The sequence below is a fragment of the Ictalurus furcatus genome, chromosome 13 (genome assembly GCF_023375685.1).
Source record: "Ictalurus furcatus strain D&B chromosome 13, Billie_1.0, whole genome shotgun sequence".
Classification (NCBI taxonomy): Eukaryota; Metazoa; Chordata; class Actinopteri; order Siluriformes; family Ictaluridae; genus Ictalurus; species Ictalurus furcatus.
In genome coordinates this window covers 11745724-11771706 of record NC_071267.1, presented here as the reverse complement: position 1 = coordinate 11771706, position 25983 = coordinate 11745724, and the positions used below count along the sequence as shown (strand labels likewise).

General features: G+C 42.6%; 1 protein-coding gene across 4 annotated transcripts in view; it reads right to left on the bottom strand.

The window, feature by feature from the left end:
- trrap (transformation/transcription domain-associated protein) overlaps nt 1–25983 on the bottom strand; it is a 77123-nt gene that overhangs the window by 34601 nt on the left and 16539 nt on the right. For all 4 annotated transcript variants that reach the window (XM_053639107.1, XM_053639109.1, XM_053639108.1 and 1 more), the window contains 26 exons: nt 25670–25835; nt 24741–24997; nt 24454–24654; nt 21102–21253; nt 19207–19406; nt 18785–19002; nt 18479–18676; nt 17435–17695; nt 16378–16539; nt 15907–16003; nt 14422–14543; nt 13020–13190; nt 12825–12893; nt 10490–10609; nt 10185–10304; nt 9937–10101; nt 9653–9834; nt 9339–9537; nt 6403–6531; nt 5785–6051; nt 5429–5635; nt 4758–4916; nt 4553–4681; nt 4308–4418; nt 4009–4155; nt 2195–2408 (listed from right to left, as the gene is read on the bottom strand). In XM_053639107.1, the coding sequence (XP_053495082.1) occupies nt 2195–2408; nt 4009–4155; nt 4308–4418; nt 4553–4681; nt 4758–4916; nt 5429–5635; nt 5785–6051; nt 6403–6531; nt 9339–9537; nt 9653–9834; nt 9937–10101; nt 10185–10304; nt 10490–10609; nt 12825–12893; nt 13020–13190; nt 14422–14543; nt 15907–16003; nt 16378–16539; nt 17435–17695; nt 18479–18676; nt 18785–19002; nt 19207–19406; nt 21102–21253; nt 24454–24654; nt 24741–24997; nt 25670–25835 (4423 nt within the window). The remainder of the gene's footprint in view (nt 1–2194; nt 2409–4008; nt 4156–4307; nt 4419–4552; nt 4682–4757; nt 4917–5428; nt 5636–5784; nt 6052–6402; nt 6532–9338; nt 9538–9652; nt 9835–9936; nt 10102–10184; nt 10305–10489; nt 10610–12824; nt 12894–13019; nt 13191–14421; nt 14544–15906; nt 16004–16377; nt 16540–17434; nt 17696–18478; nt 18677–18784; nt 19003–19206; nt 19407–21101; nt 21254–24453; nt 24655–24740; nt 24998–25669; nt 25836–25983) is intronic.

Below are 25983 nucleotides of genomic sequence, written 5' to 3'. Positions count from 1 at the left end.
CTCGTGTCATGTGGATGGGGACGTTGTCAGAAGTGTTTCGTCACAGAATAAAGGTGATCAGTCAGAAGAACTTTGTAAAGTTTCACAATGGCCTGTGACCCAAAGCATGCCAGTAAAAATATCCAGAACCAAACTTTTTCTTGTAATTTGCCATCCATATGCATGTCAAAATAAATTTGCCAGGTCATCACAAGTACGCTCAAGCTTTTGCTAAAGGCTGTGGTACATTTAGTCACTTAAAGCACTTTTTCAGTGTACAGTCTGGCTCAACATGCCTTGATAAATGAAAACCCAGGGCTATCCCGATCCCTCCGTGTGTGTGCGCGAGTATGTATTTCTCATCACACAACTCCAGCCGTGAATGTAGAAGTTTCTTTAGATCGGATGGTGACTTGATGGGTGAAGTAGTGAAAGTCTACTCAAAATAATAAATAAATTTCAACAAAACCCAGCTCATTTTGATATTTAACCTCTTGAGCAGAAGACACCGTGAGGTTATTAAATGCAGCACACGCCATCGCTTGTATAGAAGCAATTCCAGCCAGACTCATTAATCAGGATGTCTATGAAACCCTGTTTGAGCAACTGATCATTTGCGGAGCTGAGCTACGCTGCACCGTCAGGTGGAAAAGCACTAGAATTGTGGCCAGGAACCACCTACCTAAACAGGAGGAATCCAAATGACTGACACTGCCATCAACCAGACACAGACTTCTGCTGTAGTAGATCAGCAAATACCTTGGGTACTCACCACTACCTGCTTCGAACAAACCTTTAATAAAGAATGCTGTTAACTAGCTTACAAGTCATTAATTATCTTGTTCAGAAAAGCTAAATGAGTTTCGATTGGTGTTTCCTGTCAAAAGGTATGTGCGAATACATGAAGGACCAGGTAGTCAATCAGACGGAGTCAAGACTATGAAGTCTGAACCCAGAATGGTGTATAATATCAGATGTATCAGATGTTCCATTAGCTGTCCTGACTGCATAGCAACGAACTGATAAACAAGAAAGAAAAACAAGATGCCTCTTCATCAGAAAATGTTTGCGTTTATCTGCTTTTCCCCCCTTTGCAGCATGTGTTTCTGTGTGATGTAGCATATTATGTGATACTGTCAGGCTGGGCAATATAGCAAATAAATAAATATTAATAAAAAAAGGTTGTTTTTAAAAAAAAAAAAAAAAAAAAAAAACAACCTTTATGAAAAATTCCCGATTAGGATTTAAATTTTTATATTACATAATACAATTAATAATAAATTGTGCCGTTTGACAATTTTTTATGATCACAACAGACTTTGGAAAATGTAGATGTGCAAAAATAGTAACAGCGCCATCAACAGCAAATAGTGCAAACAAGTGACGTCAAATCAACATGGCTGCTCATTGCATCAGAAATAAGCAAAGTAACACTTCATACCTTTACATGAGTTACACCGAACAGACAAGTATCAGCTTTAGATTCATCAGAATACAGACAGTTCATTTGTTAAATCTAAAACCCTGACTGGACCGGTCACTGTTTGAGAAAAATAAATATCCGTCACTCATCCGAGTGAGTTGCCTAGCTTATTGCTACAAAAGAAAAAACAAACAAACACGAGGGTGTCGATTTTCCCATTTTCTATGTCGAACATACCGAGGTCGAAAATTCCATCCGGCGATTACCCACTCAGGACGTAATGCAGCATTATATTTTACATAAACGTGTTCATTTGACTTTTCAAACCTGTACCAATTCCATACCTTTGAAGTGATAATTGAACTTTTTTGCTATGGGCCCAGTCCTCGGTGAAGTGCCGCCTGTTTATCTTGGGGTTTTTTATCTAAGCGTGCAGTGTTTGGGAGTAGCGCAGGCAGTAGGAGGCATTTATCAGGATAAGAAGGCTGTGCGTTTCCTTCATATTGGTTTAAACCTTTTAAAAAACCATTTATGGCTGTTTTAATTAAAAATGTAAACACACACACACACAATCTTGATTAGAACATTCTGAAAATTGCGTTAAAACGTTCATTTGAATTAACTATGATGCTGTACGCTTGAGCACTTCTAATCCCACCCGAAGAACCATGCGTTCCTGTTGGAAATGGAACCAAGTAGTTACATATACACACTCTAACAGTACTTCCTTTTGCAGTGGAAAAATTCTTAATAATAAATACAGCTGGCCAATGGCCAGGCTCTTTAACTCACTGGGCTCGGTGGGGAAGATACTCATGAGTCTGGAGAGCAGAGAGTGTACCGCTCGGAGGACTTTGGTGTTGCCGCAGGTCATGCAGGCCGCAATGCCTCGCTGCAGAGGTTTGAAGTGAGTCAGTATGGCTGGAGACTGCAGCACGGTCAACAGGAAGCTCAGGATCTCCAGCCCTGTGCAGATGTTTGAGAAGTTGGCCTGGGTGGGCTGCTCCTATACAAGACAGGAAAAACAAGCACATAATCTGAGATTCAAAGAAGCATTCAGCTTTAAAGCATGCTATCTTTTTCAGAAAACAAAACTGAGACATGGCTCTTTAAAAGAAGCACCGGTTTCACAGACTGCAACTGGGACCGACTCATGAAAAAAGAGGCGAGCACGAGGCTCAGATGCGTCTCCAGGAGAGACACGGGTAGATAAGATATGCAGTGAGCTGTCCAACATACATCTGGTAGAACATACAGCTGATAGAAATCAGATTACGAGAGAATCTGGGCTGGGAATGTAGTCCACTCCCTTATGAGACCCAGAGCAAGGCACAACACCTAGTGTCTTTGTCAGAGAAATAATGGAGGGCTGTCGTCCATTGGGCAAAGCTAGGACATACTGATAACCACCTTGCTCAGACCTGTCTGTATAGGGGCAGAAGAAATAGCAGTAGAAATTAATCCAGGAAAAAGGTTGTTAAAACAAGACTAGGTGGATTGGAAGAAGCATAGTAACAGCTACACATAACACTTTGTAGTTTGGACACACATCACCTGCTCATAGAAGGGGTTTCTTCATTTCCACTACTTAAGAATAATAATGATGTTAACACTAAGAAATAATACTTATGGAAGTACTGCGTCAGTAGTAGGCTGAGCAGTAGACGAGGGTTTCCCTTAACTTCTAAATGACAAATAATTCAACTAAATTACAACAAACTCTTATTTGTTTCATGCAGAAAACACCTGGATTTATTTTGATACATGAGCATTAACGTCATTATATGCATCTGTCTTTGAAACCAAGTTCAAATTTGAGTGACCCGTCAAAATAAAGCAGGAATCTGCTTCACAGCCGCAAACTGCTAAACCGTTTAAAGTGAGGAAAAACAAGGTGTTCACTGGCATTCAAGACAGGCAAATGCCAGGAATCTACAATTACACAAGGGCCAAACAGACTGCAGTGTCATTTTATTGCAGCCTGGGGAATAAGGCCCCATTTGTGCATTTCAATCAAACACACAAGCCTGGAGAAGGGCACGTGTGTCTGGTTCGCAAAAGAATCAATAGGGTGGTGTGTCTGGATGACAGGAAGGCCATTCCAACGGCAAGGAGAAAAAGAAGGAAAGACAGGGCAAGTGAGAAAGAGAGCACCGAAAAGGTGGAACAAATACAAAAAAAAAATAATCTAAATTGAGTGTGCTAGAGGAAGTGAAGGAAACAGCAAACACACCCTGAAAGAGTGGATAGACTGCCTAATTGAGACCCAGTCTCCTAGATGACAACAGAATTAGTCACAGTGCTGAGCTCCAGTCCAGGGAGTGAGAAATCAGTCATAAGCCAGACGATATCGATTTGGCTCACATCAAAACAGCTTTTTGGAAAGACAATGGAAAGAACGTGGAGGAATGGGGACAGGATGAGGACAAAGAGAAAGTCTCGATCGAGACAAAGAGGGCAGAAAAACGTCAAAAGGGCTAAGTATTTAAACAAGCTCAGGAACGTAGCTGGCGTGGGATCGAACCGTGAAATGAAGTACATTTCAATAAATTACTGATCACCTAAAGCCAGGTTTGAATTGTTTTCCAAACATCATGTGTACTCACGACAGTCATGAGCAGTTTGTCAAACCACTGCAGTTTGAGCTCGGCACGGGGCCACATGTCTGGCCGGAGGGCCATCTTCATCAAATTCACGCAGCGGCGGGAGAGCAGCTCACCAGGAGAGCCTGCTATGCTGGCGGTGTCGTTCACCTAGGACCAGAAGACAATGAATGTGCTGTGGAGTACAGAATTCTATAGTGCAATATGTCAAAAATGAAGAACAGCTCACAAGAGAATGATCTCATTTAGGTAAAGTGACAACAAGAGATGTTGTGGACAACATGCCGGTTTATATACTGTACCTGGCATGCGACGCGGATGAGGAAGTTGACCACGGTGTCAGTGTGCTGCTTCTCTACAGGTTTGGTGAGCAGCGCCTCAGTGCCAGGCATTGACTGACTGCGGCCAAACACCTGATGAGAGAAATACGAGACTTTGTGTTCAAACATGGCACGTCGAATCATTTAAAACAGATACAGGCAGACAAAGAGAGACAGGACTGCAGTTGTGACACATTAAACTGACTCTGGGTTTAAGGTTTCCTCACCGTGCCCACTGCACCGGTAGCTGTGCGGAACCTCTTGACATCCTGAGCAGAGTCCACAGATGCTCCCCGCTTCAGCGCTCCAGAGCTTGTGCCTTCGCCACCAGCAGCTGCGTCTGCTTCCGACTCCGGCTGCAACCAAACCACATCGTTCACAAAAGAGTTTCACCTCGGAAGGAAATTCAAAAGGTTTGTAAACGTGCCTGACCTGCTGATCTTTGATCCGCTGAAGCTCCCATTTGATGACCACCTCTGCCAGGTCCACAGCCAGCTTCCTCTGCTCGATAGTGACACTGGGGGTGAAGCCGAGTCGCTGCATGGCACTGATCATGTGCTGCACAAGGTGATGCCTTACCGGGTAGTAAACCTGTCCACAAACAAGCACGGTGTCATCAAGAGTGACAGCAAATGGACTGTCCGTTTTTCTGTTTGGGTATAACATTAAAGTCCCCATGAAATCAAAATGGATGAATGAATATGTCCGCCTTAAGGTTAGCTATAAGCTAGTGTGCTCCAAAACAATGACAAAGTTCACATTTAGAAGATACATGCATATTCAAATTCTACAATTTTGATGACATCATTCTGCACTTCAGATTCTAGAGAGCATTTGATTGGACAGAAAATCTGATGAGAAGCTGAAGTGTCCCACCCCGATGTCATAAAAATCCATGGTACTAACTGTCAAGTACGGCTTAGTCCGGGCTGTGAGGCAAGTTAAATGCTACCGGCTATTTAAAAATGCAGAGGGGCCAGTCGATACGTCCTGCCCTGACTTCCTGTTTCAGTGGAAATCATGTCAACACGTTTAATAATACCGCACGTTTCGAGACACTTCACGGAACTTCATGAGCTGTATAAGTAGAGGCTGACTCATACCCTGAAGTGCTGCACGATGAGGTGCAGGATATGGACCAGCTGTGGGACAGTGTGGCCTTCCTCCACAATGATCTTACGGGTCCAGTGAGTGAGCATCTGATGCCCATCCTCCATGCGGGCAGGTACAGCTGGGGTGAGGATAGCCATGGCCTGTCGCACGATGGCACGAGCCTCCATAGTGTGAGCCTTCAAAAGACTGTGGAACACCTGAAAACAAAAACATTCGTGGGTATTCAGGTCCGGATAATGATTTATACAAAACGATATAAAAATTATCTAATGGTTCTGCATACAGTTTTAGAAGGGAACTGGATTACAGATGATGTGTATTAGGACTTTGCTCCCAATTTTCTAACCTGCAGGACAATTTTCTTGTGAATGGCGAACTTTGCGATGATGTGGGCCAGGAGCAGATGGCCGCTGTATTTGCAGGCCGGGTCCACGCAGGCTTTGGGTAGCAGACAGGGCCAGGCGAAGGTCATGAGGCGCCGCAGTTTGCTGTTCCTGCTCTTGTTGTTGTCGTGAATGTGGTGGGGCGCGTGTTCCACCAGCAGTGTGGAGAACTGAAGCAGGTTGATCCTCAGGGAGTCCAGGAGGTCAGATTGCTTCTCTGGGTCCAGCACCTGCACGACAGTTAAAAGAATACAGACTTACAATGTTTCAGCCTTCGAAAAAAAAATACTATTAAAGTGAGTAAATACAGAGATTTTTGTTGGCTAAAAAAGATCAGGCTAAGAGAGTAACTGATAGGCCAGGCTCTGTGCCACGGTTAATGCCAGACTGGGGAAGAGATAATCAATTTGAGTGTGAAACAAACGGAGGCCATTATCCCACAGGATTCTGTCTTGGCTTTAATCGGATTCGAAACGCCACAAACACTACGACCTTTAACAAGGTTGTGATATCTCTCAGATAATATTAGCCACTTGGTCAGGAGTGAATGACAGCTTGGTTGTGGAAGCCTGCAGCATTACCTTGGTGATGAAAACACTAGTGATGCTCTCGGGGTTGTCGCCCTCCGGGTTGGGGGGGCCCAGGAGCTGCTCGCCTTCCCCTTTCTCAAAGCTGTACAGAAAAGCTGGGTGTAGGATGTGCTGCAAAACCTGAGGGGACGGGGGTTGGGCCAAAGTAATGCAAATAAACAAAACATCCATTATAATTAACAGATCAACAACACTTTGGACTGGCAATGATGCGATGAATGCTAAGCCCAGGCTGCAGGAGTGACCACGTTGTCAAGAGCGTGCTATAATTTATTGCTTCCGCAGAACGTCTGCTGCTGGGTGGCAGCTCGAATTTTGAGTCATCGGTGGCAGTTCATTCTCCAGCTCTGTGATATTAATCACAGTGACATGAGAGCACATTACAATAATGTCATTAGACTGTTTGCGTTCCCCTCTGGCTCTCCTGCTCAAATTCCAGGAAGGAGAATGATAAATGTAGAAAAATGTAATGTGTCTAAGTGTACAAAGGGGACATGAGATGACATGAGATGGAAACAAAGTGAAGGAAAAAAAAAAAAAAAGAAGAAAAGCAACAGATAAAAATGACAAGCAGAAAAATCAAAATAATAAAACATTACTGTAGTTCTTTTCTAGTAGGTGCAGCCTAACAATAGGGGTTTTACTTTTGGAAATTTCCATGTTATGATAACCTAAGCTAAAAACTTAAAAAGCCAGTGGTGAAAATTAAAGGAAAAACTGATTCTGAAATCTTTGATCAAAATTCTATTTGCACAGATTTGTATACAAGACAAAACCCAAAAGAAATTACAATAGATCAAATCCTCTAATTGTTCTTTTCTTATCTGTAATACAGAAAGAAAAAAGAAAGGAAAAAAAAAAAAAAGAGATTATCACAGCGTTGTAAACTGAAACTACAGTGTGTCGGTTGCTTAGCCAAAAATATGTAGTGTTTTGCTTTAGTTCTGCTCAGTAAGGCCACGTTTGTCTGTACGTTTGATAGCTGTCGTGTATGATAAAGTTATGAACATGAACATGCTAGAACTGGCAGCAGAGGTAGCGATGTACCCTATTTACAACAGTTGTGCCCTCTGCACAGAAAAGACTGATTTAGGGGCATTCCAGACAGAAACGGTACGAGAACCAGTAGAGTAAGGAAAAATAAATGAAAAAAAAACAAAACACAAAAATCAACCATGAGATAACTGTCTGATCATACACTGTGACTAACCCGAACACTACAACCTTTACACATGTGGGAACATGCTGTACATCCATCAAGCACTACTCAGAAGGAAAAACCTGTTCTACAAAATAATTCATTCTTAAAATAAATATTTATGCTTATATAAAATGTCTAATTAAACTGTAATTTTATTATTATTCCCACATTTCTTTTTACAGTAAAAATCATCATCTTTATAAGCTCTCAAAATACCAATATCTGCATAAAGCAGTCAATTACTATATTAATAATACTCAGAATAAAACACTAACATCATGTCTAAACTCTCAAGTTGTTGGGCTCCCTCTCTCTCAAAACTCATCTCATTAAGCCCTTACAGAAAAGCATCTGGCAGCACCACTTGAGCCGAGACGCATCCCATTAAAGAAAGTGATCAATAATCATGTCTGCTCGTCCCCCAGGGTAATTCAGACCAGTGGGCTAACCCGGCTTTGTCTCTCTCTGCAGGTGAGACAAAAAACCGGTGGTGTCGGCTGGCTGCACGGCGTTATTCAATAGTGGCCGCTGCGTGCGTGTGTTTTTGTTGTGTTAGCGTGTGTGTAAAATAAATGACGGCACGTACGGTGCTGGTATCAGGCAGGCCGCAGGGCTGCAGGTGTGCCTTCATTATCCCCCACCCTAATGAGCCCCTACGCCGTTAGCATGAGTGATGGAGCAGCGCAGACTCCATTACACACTATCTATTATGGCAGCACACAGCCCCTAAACACAGACACCCAGCTACGCATCCACTACAAAACCCACAGAGAGTACCACTCAAAACAAGCATTGTGTTCAAGCGTGTTGCTGGGTCTACTCTCGGAAAACGGCTCTGCGTGCACTTTCGGTGGCGGTGATTCGGATGCGGACTGGCGGGAGGTGAAACGATGGTTACGACATGCAGAACTGTAGGAGTGCGGTGACGGCTAAACCTTCAAAAATCATGGAAACAGACCCGTCAAAGGGAAAGGGGAAATTAATCAAAGGACATTGGAGACACAATGGAAAAAAAACAACAACAACAAAAAAAAAAACAGCAGATATTTATATGGATAAATTTCGACACTGAAATGGGTCACCATTTATTGACTGGTGCTATGGTTTGATGACTTGATGGTTTGAGGAGCAGACTTAAACAATGTTAAGCAAACCTCCTCTAACGGTCGCCTCGACTCGAAATCATATTCACCACTCTGGATATGATTTGTGTAAAAACGTGTGACCTGCAGACCTGCGGCTCTCTGAGGAGCAGTACTGAATATTTCTATATTCAGTACTGCTCCTCAGAGAGCCGCAGGTGCGAAGATGCAGTGCCTCGAAGAGCAAAGCGGAGTTTTTCTACGATAAAAGCTTATTCCCTGCTTTAGCCCATATAAATTCAGCAGGGCCTCTCAAATACACGATAATATTCCCAATGCAGGTAGCAGGTACAGAGCTAGTGGGTGTGAGAGATGCACAGGAACGCTGATCCATGTCATAAAATCAGTCCCCCCCCCCCCAAAATAAGTCCCAGCTAACAGAGGAAAATGCTCACAGCAAAGTTAAGCCAGATCAGGTATTCACTATGTAGCAAAGGCATGCTAAACACCTTGGAGAGTTTCTTGTCTGGTAATTTAATAGGGTCCAATTGCCAAGCCTTGGAAAATCAGTCCTGTATTGTACTTAACTAGAGCTAGGTGAAAACAATTCTCCCAATAGCAGCATCTTTAAAAAGGTGTCTCACCTTGGCTTTGAGCTCATCATTAAACTGCGGGTCGTTGAATTCGACGAAGCGGAAGAAGAGCGCTCGCTTGTGTGCGATGCTGTAGTTCTTTGGAATCTCTTCCTCCATGTATTCCTTTAGGAAGGTCATGTTGCACAGGAAGCGGCCAGTGAAGGCTCGCAGCAGCTGGAACAGCAGCTCGATCTCTGAGTAGTTACGTCTGGTAAAGCAACAATCCGCTCAGTCAACAAACGAATAGGAATTGCTCTAATTCGAATCGTACAGATTTCTGCAGGGTCATGTGATTGAGCAACATTAGAACGTCTTGGTCGTACTTGCAATAGCTGAGCAGGCAGTAGGCCAGCAATTTAGGCTCCTTCCAGTTAGTCGCAGCCATGTTGTCTTTACGGTGGCGCTCCTGGAAGGCCTCGCTGACCCAGACACGCCTTAGCTGGCTGACCAAAGAGTGCTGGCCGGCCAGCCAGCCTTCGTCATTCTTCACTATGATGCTTATGATCTAAGACAGAAGAGAAACAGTTACACTGCAGTCCTGGAGAGAACCGTCAATCTTCGGATTAATCTGGAACGACGAGAATGATGACCCAAGACTTTTGCTCACCTTAATGGCCTGGAACTGCAGGTCTAGGCGAGCCGTGCTGGTGGAGGGTGAGCCAGGCCGCACTGTACCTGGAGTACCTGCAGGAACTAGTAAGGGGACAAACCGGCTCGGGTTCGAAGCCAACACATCTCGGAGGGGCTTGGCATCTTTGTGCTTCAAGAAACTCTGAAATAGGAGATAAACGATTCAACCATGTCCAGTCCCTAAATGAAGAAGTGCTTATAAGCAGAAGACTCAAAAGGGTTTACCATGAACATGCGGCTCCACTGTGGGTCATTCAGCGTGGCCTCCATCATGAACAGTTCTACTGTCTGGGAGGGGTGACGTGTCAGGAACTTGATGAGCGGCTCTCGGAAAGGACTGCCCGCCTTAATGAACAGGAAACACAGAAAAGTTCATATGCCTGTTGCCCAATATGACAAAACACAACGTACAGAGACCAATGGTTTGACCTTTTTTTGATGATAAACAGTCTGGGTTTTAAAAAAAAAAAAAAAATAATAATAATAATAATAATAATAATAATGATATTATTATTATTATTATTAAGTACCTCAATTAGCATGGCTCGCTCGGTCTTCATAACGACCTCCAGTAGGGGTTTGACCAGAGTCTGAGGAGCAGCCGGGATCAGGTGAAAGAGGTTTATGATGGCCGAGCAGATCTTCATCTCCTATATGGAAGAAACAAGAGAGAAAAATAAGGTGATTCTGTTAGTAAGTCGTACAAATGTCATGACCCATGGTACAGACTAAACAGCAAGGAACACTGGGAAAAATCCTCAGTAACAATACAGAGGTTTTTACATTTCTAATCAGTCCCTCCAGGATTTTGCAATCGCAGAAATAAACACAAAATCAAGCGCTCTCTTCAATATTCGGAGGAGCTTGCAATTTTTTTTTAATTACTGCAGATTTTGGCCAAAACACATCATGTGACATCACCACGATGCGCATTTAACCCAAAGCCCACTGACTCATGTGTGATGAACATTAACACAACTAAAAAGGTCTCATTTACCAACAAACAATCACTGCAAAAGAACGTGCAAAACTATTTCGCGCAATAGCAATTTTACCAATTCAATAAAAAATAGCACACCGCAAATTTCGATAAAAGCCGCAGCAAAATTAAGCATTTTTGGCCGCAACAATCACACACAAAAAAAAAATTGCAAAATCCTGCATGGATTGATTTAATGTTGAATATAGGAAAGACGGACTATGAAGTAAATAAATATTCCAGATGTTTCCATATTAAGAATACTGTCAAGAACAGGTCAGGAATTTGGTTTGTTTTAGATGACTACACAAGAGATGCTGCTTGCTGACCTAGGGCAGCGTAACGCACTAGTCTGGGAGGAAAGCATCAAAGAAAACAGCTATTTTACCCAGGTATTCTAGTGCTTTCAAAAAGTTTTTAAAAAATCTTAGTACTTTAAAGCACCTCAAGCACCTTCAGACCATCAAGTGAAATTTTTTTTTTTTTTTTTTTTTTTTTTTTTTTTTTACATAGCAATTTTTAGACAATGTAAAACCAGCATGAAAATATTCTAGTACATATATACATACACTCATCATCACCTGTCTAAATGCTCCACTCAACAACGACTAGTCAATGAAGCAACAATGACAACTAATGACAAAGTCTAGACCTGAAAGGGATGCGCATAGGACAAAGGTGATAATCAGAAATCAAACACGACACCACAGACACAGTGGCACAGTTAGAGTTACAGAGCACTCCATCAGCACTGACAGAAAAAAATGAAGCACGGGCACAGGAAGAACGCTTCCCAACACGGCACCATCTCACCTCCACACCCTCCATTGCAGGCTGCTCCGGAACAAGAGAATAACGGGGACACAATCAGCAAAGCAGTGAGTGACAGGACAGCAGTGAAGAACATTAATGATGGCGGGGTGGCTGAGGTGCGAAAATGAAAGGAGATGCACAGAAGAGATGCGACGAGTCGACCAAATGAGTGGAGTGGGCTGGTCATGAAGCACAGACTTACAGAGGGACTGAGTGGGGTCTAAACATTAACAGCTAACCCACTCATAAAATATATAAAACACAAATACCCAAATCATACACACATATACGCACTAAAACCTAAGAAATTAGCAGCATAGCAAAAGACATGGGGAAAAAAAACACGTTCAGTTTATCAGTTCTGGTGTGTGGCAGAGATTTATAGTCTAACAGCTTCATAGTGATAAAAAGTTCTAAACTGACTCATGATACATTCAAAAGACAAGGTTGAAGAAAATCATAAAAACATAAGCATTGCCCACCCTGTTTCACTTCTCCCAGCTCAGCATCCTGAGCCACGCCCCCCTGCCCCTGGCTGACCCCGCCTCATCAGCATGGCCACCCATGAGTACAGAGGTACAGGTACAGAGGGCCAATTTGCATGTTATTACAATATATTTAGAAAACGTGGGTACCACGGTGAATGTTAGCTATCCATGAGGTTCCATCCTCTCACCTTTTCTTTCCTCTACAAGGTTATCTGCCCACCAGATAACAAAGATCCAGTGCTCGGAGGCTTGTTAGCAAGCCGACACTTGGGAGCCTGGCGCCTAATTAATCATTGATTGTAATATGGCCACTCGCACCTCATATCTGAGCGAGCTGTACTAGGGGAGAACACAGTGCAGACACCTCAGGTCTCTGCTATCTCTCCCAGCACTGCTAGAACGGTGCTACAGCACTGACTGCAGAGGCTTGAGCCCAAGCAGAAAATCACACAGAGGAATATCTGCATTGGGAAAAATGTGAAGGTCACCGTAAAGACACCAAGAGTCAGCACTGACTCGCAGTAATAAGCTCACTCAGCCCTGCTGAAGCCTAATGCAAGCAAAAGGTAACCCGCTCGCACTTACACTGCCATCACTGCGTTGGCCTCCTTTATGAGTGAGCACCACCACCTCCATCCATTTCCTCAAGTGTTGCTGAGAGAAACAAAGCCGAAAGGTTACGCAGGTGTAATATGACCGTCTTGACATTTCAGAATAAATGCCAGATAGAACCAGAAGTGACAATGAGCTATAATGTCTTGTTATGTGCCAGTAACTCACCATCATCTGGTCGCAGAACTTGTCGTTAAAGGAGTTGGGGAAGAGTCTTGTGACGGAGGTCAGTCGGTTTACTACATTTAGAGTCAGACTGCGATAATCCCCCAGCATCATCAGCAGAGGCCGCATGTGAGTATGGATCTGATCCACTTCAATGGTGGCTCCCTCCAAGAACTTTGGGAAAGGGGGGGTGGGGTGGGGCATAACCACACAATGAGACACACATTCACTTAAGGAAGCTTTTATGAAGCTTTCTTCTAGGCAAGAGTTCTGATATTGACATGTCAAAATGGGGAAAATGAATCGGTGAAATCACTGAGTAATGTCAAATAATCAAGAGCAGTACAAATAATTTTACCTGCCTGTTTGTAATTCTTTAAAAGATCATCATCTGCATGCACTAATTAATGCACCAAGTAAACTTCATTCTATTGTAGAAAAAAAATAATAATATAGCCGATAGTTTTTCCCTGGTTGTGTCTATTGTGGGAAGTGTCCGCTGTCATTATACAGCACGACAGCGGCCTCTAGAGGTGAAATAAAATCCATCGCTGACTAATTTTGTTGTGTTATTTGGAGTGTTTGTAATATTTTTTGTAATGATGTTCGGCAATATTTTACTTTGAGTGTTTTTATTCAGTATCAATTTTAAAAAGCAATTTTATTTTAAAGTATCAATTTTAATCAGTCGATTAATCGTTTATGGGCAGGTACCACGCAACTTAGTAAAATCCTCTACCGCTCGACCTCTACTCAATTGTCAGTCAGACTACACCTTAGCCACCGTGTGTAGTGCAGCAGGTGATGGCTTTCACAAGCATGCACTATAGTTACAGCATTGAAGCGAGTCTCATCACCAGGAAGAGCGTTATGTTTAAATGCATTTCCTTTTGCAAATGTCAATAAGTGTGAAATGGATTCATGAATGCGTCATTGAAAACCAGCCGTATAGAATTTGGTATATTATGATAAATTCAATGCCGCACCAGGTAATAGTAATGCGACTGATTTAACCAACACATTATAATATAATATGCCATTGCAACAATATACATCATTACCCAGACCGATGTGTGCGACTACTTAAAAAAGGAGAAATGTGACATTATTCTACCGCAATATCATGCTGCACAAAAACATGCTGACTTTCAGTCTCCTGTCACACTGGGGCAGAAAAACTCAAAGCCTAGTGTATCTCCATTAGCAGAGGAAAGGCCACTCTAATAAAGCCCAGGCCAGTCTTCCATAGCAAGATGATGCATCATAGCCACATTCATTTTCCTCACCGCCTGCCTCACTCAATCCTGTATTGATTGTTCCAGGCAGAACTCATTAGTGGCAGCACGGCAGGGAGAGATGCAGAGAAAGGGGAATAAAAGAAGGCCAGTGTTATGAGAGAGCTGACCTTTCTCATGCAGGCCTCTCCAGCCTCTTGCAGCTCACTGTTGGTGGAGTTCAGGGCCTTGAAGAGCGCTGCAATAATCTTCTCCCTAGACTGGGGCAGGTAGTTACAGGCTGCCAAAGCATCTGAACAAGCACACACACACACACACACACACACACACACACACACCCCAAAAACGGTTTATGTAAAATGCATATTAATGTTCACAGGAAGTTCACAACTCTTTCATAACTCTTGACCAAATGTGTGTGGCAGATTGAGAAAACCTGTTGGACCTGTTGGAGAAAACCTGTTGAATTCTGGTAAACAGGTAATACAGTGCTGCTTGAAATTTATACATTTCTGCATAAATATGATCTAAAACATCATCAAATCCTAAACAGTCCTAAAAGTAGATAAGGAAAACCCAATTAAACAATTGAGACAAAATATACTTGGTCATTTATTTATTGAGGAAAATGATCCAATATTACATATCTGTGAGTGGCAAAAGTAAGTGAACCTTTGCTTTCAGTATCTGGTGTGACCCCCTTGTGCAGCAATAACTGCAAGTAAACGTTTGCGCTAACTGTTGATCAGTCCTGAACATCAACTTGGAGGAATTTTAACCCATTCCTCAGTACAGAACAGCTTCAACTCTGGGATGTTGGTGGGTTTCCTCACATGAACTGCTTGTTTCAGGTCTTTCCACAACATTTCTATTGGATTAAGGTCAGCACATTGACTTGGCCATTCCAAAACATTAACTTTATTCTTCTTTAACCATTCTTTGATAGAATGACTGGGGCGATGTCTTGCTGCATCACCCACTTTCTCTTGAGATTCAGTTCATGGACAGACGTCCTGATATTTTCCTTTAGAATCTCTTCCAGCCTGATGAGCATCAACAACTCTGTTTCTGAGGTCCTCCAATATCTCCTTTGTTCATGCCATGATACACTTACACAAAAATGTGCTGTGAAGATCAGACTTTGATAGATCTCGGTTCTTTAAATAAAACATGGTGCTCACTCACACCTGAACGTCATCCCATTGATTAAAAACACCTGATTCTAATTTCACCTTCAAATTAACTGCTAATCCTAGAGGTTCACATATTTTTGCCACTCACAGATATGCAATATTGGATCATGTTCCTCAAAAAATAAATGACAAAGCATAACAATTTTATCTCATTTGTTGAATTGGGTTCTCTTTATCTACTTTTAGGACTTGTGTAGAAATCTGATGATGTTTTAGATCATATTTATGCAGATGTATAGAAAATTCTAAAGGGTTCACAAACCTTCACACGCCACTGTAAATTATAAGGTTATAAATTAAGTTATAACAATAGACACTTGTGAAGGTAAAGTGTATATCTTATAAATTATATAGCTTATTGAAATCTAAGTGAAATTTCCTTAGACTGCCCACACACAGTACAAGCAGTACCTCTATACTCAGGTACAGGTTAAGTTCATTAGCTGGAAGTAAAATACTTACTGAGTGCAGCGATCCGCAAGGGCACCAGAGAAGGCAGACTCTTGTAGCAGGGCAGCTTCATAAGTGCTGCATCTTCAGCCTCACACAGATTCAACAACTGCACAAGACAAACACTGCTAAAGGCAAAAGCAACTGTAATAAAAAATATCAACAAAAAAAGGACCCTATTAAAGAAATATCCCAAGTTTAACCTTAAACCCTTTGGTAGAATGTGTGTGATTACCAAAAATAATAACGGACTTGTACTGGGAAAAGTGTTTTGGCATTTGTAAACAAATGTATAATAAAAGTTTAAGAACAGTTATAGTATTTAATCAGAGTTGCAGTAAATAAACATTAGGAATAATTATTTTATAGGCTTTACAATGATTTCATAGCACTGCAAATTTTCTAGGAGTTGTTCTATTAATACTAGGCATGATTGAGTAGACTCAATGTGTGTATGATTGATTGAATTTTGGCACTCTGCACCTCAGTGTAGAAGACCTTGTGTTCAACGACGCCGAGATCCATGGTGAAGAGGCGAGGCTGCAGCGTGGTGCAGAATGTGTTCCCTTCCATCAGCCCTATCTGAGCGTTGGCAGGCTGGTGACGAAGAAGGTGCTTCTTAGGAGGAACCATGTCCTGAAGAACCTGATAGCAAACAAACATCATTCTTAAACTTTTCCTAGATTGCATGTGAAGGCATACAATCATTAATGGGTTGCGAGAGGTTATATCCTAAGCTACATTTGTCTTTGGTTTATTGCTTTTATTACCTATGTGAAGCATCGCAAGGCTTTGTAATATAAAAATATTACCCCAGCTCTAGTTCAACCAAGTCCATGAACATCAATCAGTATATAGCCAGATCCATATCAATCAGTATATAGCCAGATCCATATCTCCTTGCAGTTCTCACCTGGCTAGCCCACTGAAGCTAAGCGTGGTTGAGCCTTTCCAGTAGCTGGATGGGAGAAGTCCTAGGGAAAACTAAGGTTGCTGCTGAAAGGGGTATTAGTGAGGCCAGCAAGAGGCACACACCCTGTGGTCTGTGTGGGGGCCTAATGCCCCAGTATAGTGACGGGGACACTATACTGTAAACACACTATACTGTCTTTCGGATGAGACGTTAAACCGAGGTCCTGACTCTCTGTGTTTTTTAAAAATCCCAGGACACTTACTGTAAAAGAATAAGGGTATAATCCCGGTGTCCTGGTGAAATTCTCCTATTGGCCCTTCGCTATCATGGCCCCTAATAATTTCCATCTCTGAATTGGCTACATCACTCTCTTCTCTCCACTAATAGCTGGTGTGTGGTGGGCGTTCTGACGCACTATGGCTGCCGTCGCATTATCCAGGTGGATGCTACACACTAGTGATGGTTGATGAGATCCCCCACTATGTAAAGCACTTTCAGTGTCTAGAAAAGCACTATATAAATGTAACTGTAACTAACTAACAGTGTGGACAAAGAGGATGAAAATGTAATAATTTACAGCCCTGGTGGTACACCGTAATGATTCAAGGACACCACTCAAAAACACACCTCTTTGTGAGGCTCCATGATGATAGTGACGCTCTTGCCAGTAACCTGTGCCAGAACCTGCAATGAGTGCATGGCTTGCTTGCGCACAGTGGAGTTGGGTGAGGTCACCTCGCGCACCAGGTCGTGGGTCACCATGTGAAAGGACTTGTCCTGTGCACTGAGCAACTCCTCTGTCTTCTCCTCCTCCTTCAGTGGAGTGGCACAGCGCACCAGCAGCTGCTCCAGGGTGGTCTTCGCCATGGCCACTGCACCGTTAGATACCTGCGACAAACAGGAGGTCAGTGCTTACAAGGTTGCACTACTGGTACAGATTCAGGGAACCACAATTAAGCTGATTTTAGTACTAAATTTTAGAATTAAGTATTTTATTCCATCTGCAAGTACTTTTTTTTTTTTTTAAATCGATTAAAGAACACCACATACTTTTAATTCATTTACAGTTACACTTAATGCTGTGGAAGATCCACAAAACAACTTTCTGTTAGCACTTGTTATAACAGCTATAAAAAGTCATACAATGATAGGCTTAGATTATGTACAGCATCAAACATACAAGTCCCTGTGAATTACCTGTTACTATAGAAACGATAGAAAATGATTAGGTTGAGCACATTAATATAAACCTGTGACTTGCCTTGCAGCCAGCATTACTGTCAGGGCCACTGTTACAGAAAAATTAATCTGACCAAACACAATTCAAAATCGCTGAGATATACGGTCAGTAAAACACTATCTTCCTTAGTTTGCATTTTGGAATAATCATCATCATCAAATCCAACCATAATTCGAGTGGTCATGGAAACAAAAATGCTAAAGCCACTGACGTTACATGTTGCTGGTTCGAAATCATCCAGCTGTGTTTGTGATGGAAATGCATAGAATGACTCGAGATCAGGCATGGCTGCAAAAAAACACTAGCAGCACCGTTCTGGGTGGAGCAAAGCAGGTGCCTCCACTTGTGCAGGATTCTACAGGGACTCAATCCTCTAGTAAAAGCTTCAAGAACAGAAACATGGAGGAAGCACAATGTGACCGTGTTCCTACCTCGCCAGTGAGGTCCATCATGACAAACAGCAGAGCCTTGAGAAAGGTGAGTTGGTTCTGCAGCACCCAAATAAGTGGCAGCCTCTCCATGAGGAACTTTATAGACACCACTCCACCGAGCTTGGCGTACCAAGCCTGCTCATAGCAGCACGCACACAGACGCTCCACGATGTAGGAAAAGAGTGGCAGCTGGCACGCCTGGCAGGAGAAAACACTACACTAACTCAGAACAGTGTCTTATCAAATAATCAGCAGTCATTTGATATGAACAGGGTCAAGATTTGTGCTGCAGAAAGACCGACTCACCCTCTCTTTGGATCCCAAGATAATGCTAGCGACATCAAAAATGACAGCCAGTGCGACTTCGCCAATCTTACACAGCTCTTTCTCTTCATATGCCATGCAGATAGCGATGGCATCGATCAGCACCAGGGGATCCATCCCCTTAGAGCCATTCTCCTCACTGTGGAACATAGCGGTACTTGGCTGGCTGCCTAGCTGGTAGCACGGCAGCAGGAAAGGACCTACAACATAAAAAATAAATAAATAAATAAGCTGAAGAAAAAGAAAAATGCGCATCTGCATTCTGTTTATTAGTTGCACTTCTCAAATCTAAAATACCAACACCGTTATTTATTGGGCTTGGATTCTCAAGATTAAAAAATAAAATAATAAATAAAAAAGAGAATTCATGGCTCACTGCATAAGGAATATAAGGTCATACACACCACACTGCTGAGCTACAGCCACCATGGTGTAATGGCGGATGAGACTGGCCACGAAAGGCAGAGCACTGGGACGCAGATCTTTTATGACGGCAGACATGAATGCTCCAGTCAGGGCCTGTTCAAATGTCCTGCGTGCAGGTGTGTCCTGGGCCTTGTATCGGTGGGAAATGATTACGTTGGGGATCCATTTCTCTGTAAAGCTGCAAGAAAAAAGGAATTTCATGCACTGTTCAATGCCAACATTAAAATAACAACACAACGTTTCTCAACTTAATCTACTGTATATCTACCACATCTGTAGTGCACAAGTGATCTACTGGAAACTCACTTATAATGGGAATCTGTGTCACTTATGTACACACACTATCAACTGATGAACAGATACCATGCTGCTAAAATCAACTGTGCTTTCAGAAATTAGAGGCTGTTCTCTGGCAGTAGTATTTGCATTTTACTGAATTGATCCAGAGTTCGTAAGTTGGATAAAACTACACACACACACACACACACACACACACACACACACAGATAAAGCAATGATGAAATATTCTATCCATCAATCAACCATTTTGAAAACTCTTTTGTTAGAGGGTGCGTCTCAATCAGGTCCCTAGCTGCCTAAGTCATGAATCAGTACATCGTGTACACGAGTTCGGGCACTGGTAAGGACCCTGGCGCACTACACTTTGGGACACGGATGACTCAGAAAACATGACATCATTTCCAATAAGGGAACAGAGTGAGCATCGATGCTCCCTGGTTAGCAGCATCCGTAGGCAAGGCAAACAATATTTTTCAGGAATATAGCTTTTGACTCGGCTCGGCAGATGAAGATGAAAATGAAGACGTTATTCAACATGTACAAATCAACGTGATCGCCTACAGCTGAACCACCGCACTCTTGCCCATGTGATATTGCTTAATTAGAGCTAGTTGATTAGTTTTTTTGTGGTAACAGCCGATATGTTATGTGTGAGGTGATGGACTGAGTTTAGATTTTTTTTAAATCAGGTAACAGTGGTTGATTAGTCAATGCTAAAAAGATGTTTATACATCAACAGCTCAGTCCTGTGAGAGCTTCTGCTTTGTATTTGACTGGCATTTGGTTGGATGTTTCATTATTTACCCCCACTGATAGGAAGGCTATGATTGAGCGGCTGTTTTATCCATGCCCGAGCTTGTATTCTATAAGGCCAAATGCCAGTAGCAGCAGTGATGGATTGTGCCATTTCATTATCGCTATTTAAAAGACTTTGGCTTTGGCCTAGACAGAGCCGAGGAGCTGGCTAGTGGGGGAGAGGGAGTGGCGGATCAATTCAAATTCATACCGCCGCCACTTGAATGGGACTCCATTATCCGGGCTGGCATTTGAGATATTAAGAGAGCACGCTGCATTCTTTTCACGGTGACCGGTGCAGTCTGCCGCGCTCAAAGTGGGAACGAGAGGATGTCATGAATCAAGCCATCTGACAGCGGAGGCTGCTCTTCCCCCTTCATAACTGACACACTTCATTATCCCTGTGAGGGGCGCAGGCAGCAGGCTTTTGGGGTAAACAGACAGAGAGGAAAGTCAATTAGCCGCAGCGCAGAGTTCAATGCCTGGGTAATGTGACCCAGCTACCCTTTATGCACAACCGCTCGAAGTGTCTGAGTAATTAGCCCTTATTAACAGGCTGCACGTGGCTCTGAGGAACCGCAGAGGTGAGGACGATACAGAAGTCAACCGTGCTCACGTTGCGCTCCGAGAACCGACTGAAGGAACAAAAGGAGATGACGAGCATAGCGAAGAAACCAGAGAATGCAACACAACTCCTCTATAACCCAAACGTCATACTGCCTGCCTTTTCCGAGAGATGAAATATTTGAGGCTTGCGTGAATGATAAGTGGATCTTACTTTGGATGGGCGAGGAGCTGATACAGGGCGTGTTTGTTATCCTCCAGGCTGGTCATGGCCACCAGGAAGCATTTGATCACCTCCCAAGCCTGTCGCCTGTAATATGGCTCCGTGTTGGCACTCTTCAGACAGTCCAGCGCGGTCTCTATGGCCTGGAAAACAGCACGAGACCTCTCATAGCTCAAAAAGAAACAGTGATATAAAAAGCATCCTCCTGCGGGATTCATTCATCACAGAGAATTCATTTTGTTTGCAACGTTTAAGAAAACACTTCTAACTTTTTTGTAGAGTTCATCATATTACAGCGCAACTAAAAAGCAGACACATGAACTGTTTAGGCATTTTCTTCCCTATACGCTCTGTTCCATTCCCCTCACTGAACTGTACTCCCCATTATACACACTAATCTCACTCTGTTATACTTCAGAATTGTGAACAGACAAGCTTTAGTGATGGAGAGGAGTTAAACAGTCTGACTTAAGTATAAACAGCACTGCCTCAATGAATACAAGCCAAGAATATATACAGACATATGACGGGGGGGGGTCTTTTTAACTTCTTGAAACCCCTTTTCATGAGAAAAGACTCACTTAAAAGAGGATTACATTAAAAATGAAGGAGAAAAAGGAAAAGGCTCTGCCTTGTGACACGTTTACAATGGGGTCTCCCTTAAGCTCATATACAAAAGGCACACACCAAACTATTTTTTCAGATACACACCACATTTCATATTTATGCAGTTTTTCGGTTCAGTACCTAACTTCCCAGAAGAGATTTTTGAATTGATTGAGAGTTAAATCTACACACGTTGTAGTATTCACCAGACAAAACACTAGAAACTGCAGTGTGTGTATGTGAGACTTTATCACCTTGTCTGAAACCTTATTAAAGTCACCATTGCTTAGACAAGAGACAAATACAGGCAGAACCTCCAAGGTGATGGAAAATGGGAGAGATTAATCAAGTCGGCTTTAAGAGAACTTGGGGCGTGAGAGCATGGAGCGGTTCTGACGCGAGCGCTGACTCGGCAATACGGGAGGGCTAAACCCTCGCTGCATCATTTGTTAGCTCTCATTTTCGAGCGTGTAGCTCAGGTGAGTAGAAACACTGAGGTTTACATCACAATGACCATTCCTCTTCTGAAGTGATCACAATCGAGAGTTCTCGAAAACACTCAAAAAAGTAGTCACACTTGGTGCTGGAGCAAAGGGCTGACTGGAGGTTGTTGTTGGTCCTGTGGGGGATATTGAGAGATATGGAGCATCGGAGCTTCTCTTAATCCAAACCGACAGAGCTGGGCTCCAGGCTGCACTGAAGAGCAGCTGCTGCTCGCCGCAACCGCAAGGCGTATGCAAATGAAATTAAGCTGCGCCAGCGTAATGGTGGGAGGCATCCATCTTGGAGGCACGAAGGCAATTACAAAAATGACAGTTTGTATTTTCCCAAGTAGCGGCGGGCAGCAGGAAGAGCCATTAGCTGGAGCAAATAATCCCGTCTGCACGGCATAGAGAGATTGATTAAGGAGGGGGAGGAGCAGAGGGACGGGGACAGGAGCTGATGATCTCTTTAATTACCTGGGGAAGACACCGTCTCTGCTCACACACACTTCTCTTTGACAAGGATTCATTACACAATGAGCATCCTGTCCCTGGCCACTCCCTCGTAGCCTTGGAGTTCAGACTGAAACGCAATAGGAAGCCGACTTCGCCCACATAGGAGCTTGCACACGATTCTGACAGACCGTTCTCACGTGCCCTAAATGTTTTAGGCTCAGCGAATGTTTCGATTGCTAACTGCTAAGTGGATGAATGTTGGCTAATTAATATAAATATACTGTACAAAGCTGCTCCACATCACTGCAGTATTTATGGCCGATATGGGAATTTAGCTAACTGAGGTCATTATAAGCATGTTATTATTTACTAATGAATAATTCCATTTTTGCAACTGAAGAAAGTCTCAAGATCTCAGCTGAGGTCTGCTTCTTTAACCTTGCATCGGTTAAAATGTGAACTGAGCTATGGAGTGACTAACTCACTGGATTAGTGACATTTTTTATTCATATACAACAGAAAAACACGTTTGTAACACTCTGATGGCCAAAACAGCCTTTTATATCTACCAACCTAGTGCAAGAAATAATTGCCCCCATCTCTGTATACATTGAGTAATGCACAGGACAAGTCCAGTGTAAACTGAAAAGCTTCTTGATAATCTTTCTGGTGTAAAAAATGAGCTTTCACTTGTAAATTTGTGGGGTTGACAGATTTTAGGTTTGAAAAGCAATGGAGCATTAATTCAGGAATGTTTCAAAATGAAACTTAAGGACGTGCATATTCAAATTAAGACAATCAATTAAGACAACATAATACTTATTAAAGCATAAACTTTAAGTGCCTGCATTTAATCTAGAACAGAGGAGGAGCAGCAAGACCCACAGACACCCTGTTTACATTGGAATTCTAAATCTTAGATCAAAGTGTCAATATGTACCAACCTAACTGTGTTTTTAGACTAAATAGTGAGTTCGGGGTTGAGTTAGTCCAGTGCATATGTTCTTATTTGCTTGGTAAAGCACTGCTTTGTGAACTATAATTATTCAAATTCAACAGAACTTCTCTAATATAATCATTGAGGAAGCATTTGTCTAGTATTTGACACATACTTTTGATAAAAGTTTTAAAGCGCACCTATTATGGTTTTGAAACGTTCCTCATTTTGTTTTAAAGGACTCATACATAAGATTTACATGTATCCAAGTTCAAAAAACACTTTAACGTGCTCATAATTTAAACTGCAGCATCACCTTTATCTTCCCCCCAGTGTCTCAAACGACTCGTTAAATGATCCATTCTAAATGATTCATTCTAAACTCCTCCTTTCAGAGAGTATACTCTGCTCTGATTGGTCAGATGTCCCAGTCTGTTGTGATTGGTCTACCGTTGCCAGTGAGCAGCCAATGAAGACCAGAGGCGGGGTTTTTGTTACAAACCTACGTAGGTTAGTACAGGAAGTAAGTCTGGAATTACTGATGACTCCTTTCAGCTGTTCAGAATCAGTTCCTTCTTTCAGGAGTCAATAACTCTGTCGTGCGCTTTGATTTTTTTAAACTTTGCAGATTTTTTTACATTCACAAACAGCTCTAACACACTATATGAACAGTAATATTGGGAAAAACCATAATATGTGCACTTTAAAATGCTGAAGTTCATTGATCACATTTGCAGTCATTCAATAGTTTGCATGCATTATTCACTGCAAATAATCTCTGCATTTCACAGCAAATGAGACTCCACACAGAAGTGCAGGAAAAGAAAAAGAAGAAAGAAATAAAAAAGAATAAAAGCAATACCTTCTCCATGGGCAGCTGAACAGAGGCTTTGCAGTCAGTGAACTCGGCCTTAATGCTGGGGCCCTGCACCTCAGTCACCACATACTGCAACCTCTGAGACTCCTTCAGCATCTTCCGGTTGCTTCCGCCGAACTTGCCCAGCACCCGGTAGGCTACATGAGAGATTGTCTCTGCTGGATTCCTCAAAGTTCGCCAAAGGGCCTGGACACAATCCAGAAACCCTGTGGTTTCAAAACCAGCACATCAAAACATCCTCAAGTTCAAAGTTTAAAGGTGAAGGACTGTACCTGCATGAGCTCGGCACGGACGGGTTGGATGTGGTCGTACAGGAAGTCTGGCTGCAGGTTGTCCACGCAGAGCTCGAGAGTGCGCAGGCCCTGGCTTACCAGCGTCTGGGAGCCGTTGAGCGCAGACACCAGCGGATCCATGAGCATGGGCAGGTAGGGAAGCAAAGAGCTCAGCCTCACAGGCACGGTCAGACACAGCTCCACAAACAGATCCTTCATGTGCTGCTTATGGAGGCCACTCTGCAGCATGTTCAAGCCTGAGAAGAGACCCCCCCCCCCCATACATTAGCCTTGACCAATAAAGACACAGACATTGAATGGACTTTTAAAGCACACATACCTGGCATGATATCCACGCTTAAGCTGGACTACATGAACAATGAATGCATGAACGTATAATAAAATACGAGCGCTTAAAACTTACACGTTATGTCAAAGGTAGCCTTTCTAATCTTGAGTAAATTGAGCCAAATGTGTCCATCACTGTATCGATAAATATGATGCTGGGAAGTCATCAATGCTATTATGAAAGCATGATCACTAACAAAAATAACCGTTTTAAAATCTTTTCATGGAGAATTACGATAACAAAATACTAAGGAGAAAAGAAAACACGCCCATGCTCATGGAAAGCCTGTATAAATAAAGCAGACTTTTAAGTTGTCAGAGATCCTTTTATGAAATGGCAGCCTGCCCATGTATTGTACTTCTACCCTTATTGATAGCTACATCCATCAATGATAATGCTTTCAAATTAAAAAGATGAAAGACTTTCAAAGCCTTTTTGAATAAATTAAAGTACCTTTATGTATAAAGCGCTTTAAAAGGTGGAAAACACAAAACAAGAGTCACCGTTCAGTTATTCCTGCACTGCAGAAGATGCCTCAATAGTTAACAGTATAACAGAACAAACGAAGGTGTTTGTTTACCCTGCAGCAGGTTGGGTAGAAGAGGCAGGAACTCCTGATACAGCAGGTCATGACTTCCTCCGCCAATAGAACGGAACAGAGCCCTGAGCAACAGGAAGTAGTTGTATGGCTCTTTGGCTGACTGGGCAAGTTCCATGGAGCTGTTCACAATCTTATGGAGATGGGGCTGCATAGAAAAGAAGAGAGTGAGTTTTTTTTAAACACGTGTTTGCAGATACTTTTGAAGAAATCATAGATATAGAACCTTTAACCGGGAATCTGGATTTAAACTCTCAGACTCTCAAAGCGACTGCACTGAGCATTTTAACTAGGCC